Source organism: Galeopterus variegatus, unplaced genomic scaffold (assembly GCF_000696425.1).
Source record: "Galeopterus variegatus unplaced genomic scaffold, G_variegatus-3.0.2 Scaffold69745, whole genome shotgun sequence".
Lineage (NCBI taxonomy): Eukaryota > Metazoa > Chordata > Mammalia > Dermoptera > Cynocephalidae > Galeopterus > Galeopterus variegatus.
This window is the reverse complement of record NW_007795856.1, coordinates 1-1442: the sequence shown is the minus strand read 5'-3', so window position 1 is coordinate 1442 and position 1442 is coordinate 1. Positions and strand designations below refer to the sequence as shown.

General features: G+C 34.2%; 1 protein-coding gene across 1 annotated transcript; it reads right to left on the bottom strand.

The window, feature by feature from the left end:
• Positions 1 to 209: 209 nt before the first annotated feature.
• On the bottom strand, positions 210 to 1204 carry LOC103584615 (sarcolemmal membrane-associated protein-like). The gene is made up of 2 exons (XM_008565549.1): positions 825 to 1204; positions 210 to 373 (listed from the first exon to the last, which is right to left on the bottom strand). The coding sequence occupies exons 1-2, from the start codon at positions 1168 to 1170 to the stop codon at positions 210 to 212; spliced, it is 510 nt and encodes a 169-aa protein (XP_008563771.1). The 5' UTR covers positions 1171 to 1204.
• Between the last annotated feature and the right edge of the window lie 238 nt (positions 1205 to 1442).

Below are 1442 nucleotides of genomic sequence, written 5' to 3'. Positions count from 1 at the left end.
TTTTTTTTTTTTTTTTTTTTTTTTTTGGAGGGGAGAGGAAGCATTTCATGAATCTATATTCTATGACTACACCAAAAGGAAAGAACATGTAGGATGATGGTGGTGGCAGAAAAAAAAAATGCTGAAGTATTTATTTAGCATGGTTAACCTGCCAAATAGCCAGAGTCTGGCTGAACATTTTGCTCCAAAAAGGTATTTAAGTATCACAATTAAGATAAATATTTTAAAGCTAAAACAGAGAGAGTTCTTGCATACTTGTGCAATTCTTTTTCTTGCCGCTGCAGTTCTGATGATAGCAAAACATTTTCCTTTTTTAGAGAATGGCATTCAGTTTCCAATACATTCCATTCCTTTCTCAACTTCTCTAGTTCACCTAAAACAGTCCCAAAACATATGTGTTAATACAGAAACATAACTTCAATAATAATTCAAAGGATAAAGGAAAATATTCCAAGGAAGAATATACTTTTTTCCCTTTAGAAGCAGGTAGATTTTACATGGCTATTCTTTGATTCCTGTAATTTCACATCCATATCTCAAGGAAGTTCCATTTCTTTGAACTTGAGTAGTATTTTTTTCCACTTCACTTTTATAAGGCAAATAATTTTAATAGTATTTAAATAAAATATAAAACTGTTATAAAATTTTAATTTATTGTAGAACTTGCAGACCTGAAGAATATGTTTATACCCTAGCAGAGAAGCACTGCTTTATACAACCAATTGCTGTTAAAGAGAAAAAATACCCTGCATGGTTATTTTGTACACGTTATATAGTTTTCATTGTTAAGAATTAAGAGTTTTGTGTAAAGTACATTTACTCACCTTGCAACCTTGTTGCTTCCTCTCTCTGCTGGTCCTCACACTGTTGACATCGAAGCTGAAAACTATTTTGCAGACCTGTGATTTCCTTCTCATATTCAGATGCTGCTTTCCGCCACCGCTCAAGCTCAGCTCTCACTTTCTTAAGCTCTTCTTGTAAAGAAGCAATGTCAGTGTCTCGCTCAGAGGCAGCCTTTTCTGCTGCTTGGTGAAGGAGCAAAATTTCATCTCGGGCACTAAGCAATTCATCTCTAGTGCTTGTGATTTCACTGTCCTTCTCCTCCCGGAGATTCTCAATATCAATGTGTAATCTCTGCAGTTGGGCTACAAAAGTATATTTAACCATCATTTTCTTGGTCTGTAGAAATTAAGAATAAAAGAACAGCCCACACAAGACTGTAGCTAACATACAGCCCAGACTGTTAGAGCTGTTGCTCTTGATAAAACTGTACAAGCAATCCATGTTTGATGCAGAAAATGTCAAAATACAGATACCCAAAGAGAAAAAAACCAAGTGATCTTTATTTCCCTCAGACAGAAAATTGTTTCTAACCTTTTGGTATTTATTTAGACTTTCTTTCTAGACTTTTTCCTATGCATTTATATACATACAAAAACAAA

What these genes read in the sequence shown, in the direction of transcription:
- LOC103584615 (XM_008565549.1), bottom strand. Translation starts at nt 1,170, where the DNA reads ATGATGGTTAAATATACTTTTGTAGCCCAACTGCAGAGATTACACATT. An exon ending in GGAAGCAACAAGGTTGCAAG is followed by an intron (nt 374 to 824) that starts GTGAGTAAATGT and finishes GGACTGTTTTAG; the next exon opens with GTGAACTAGAGAAGTTGAGA.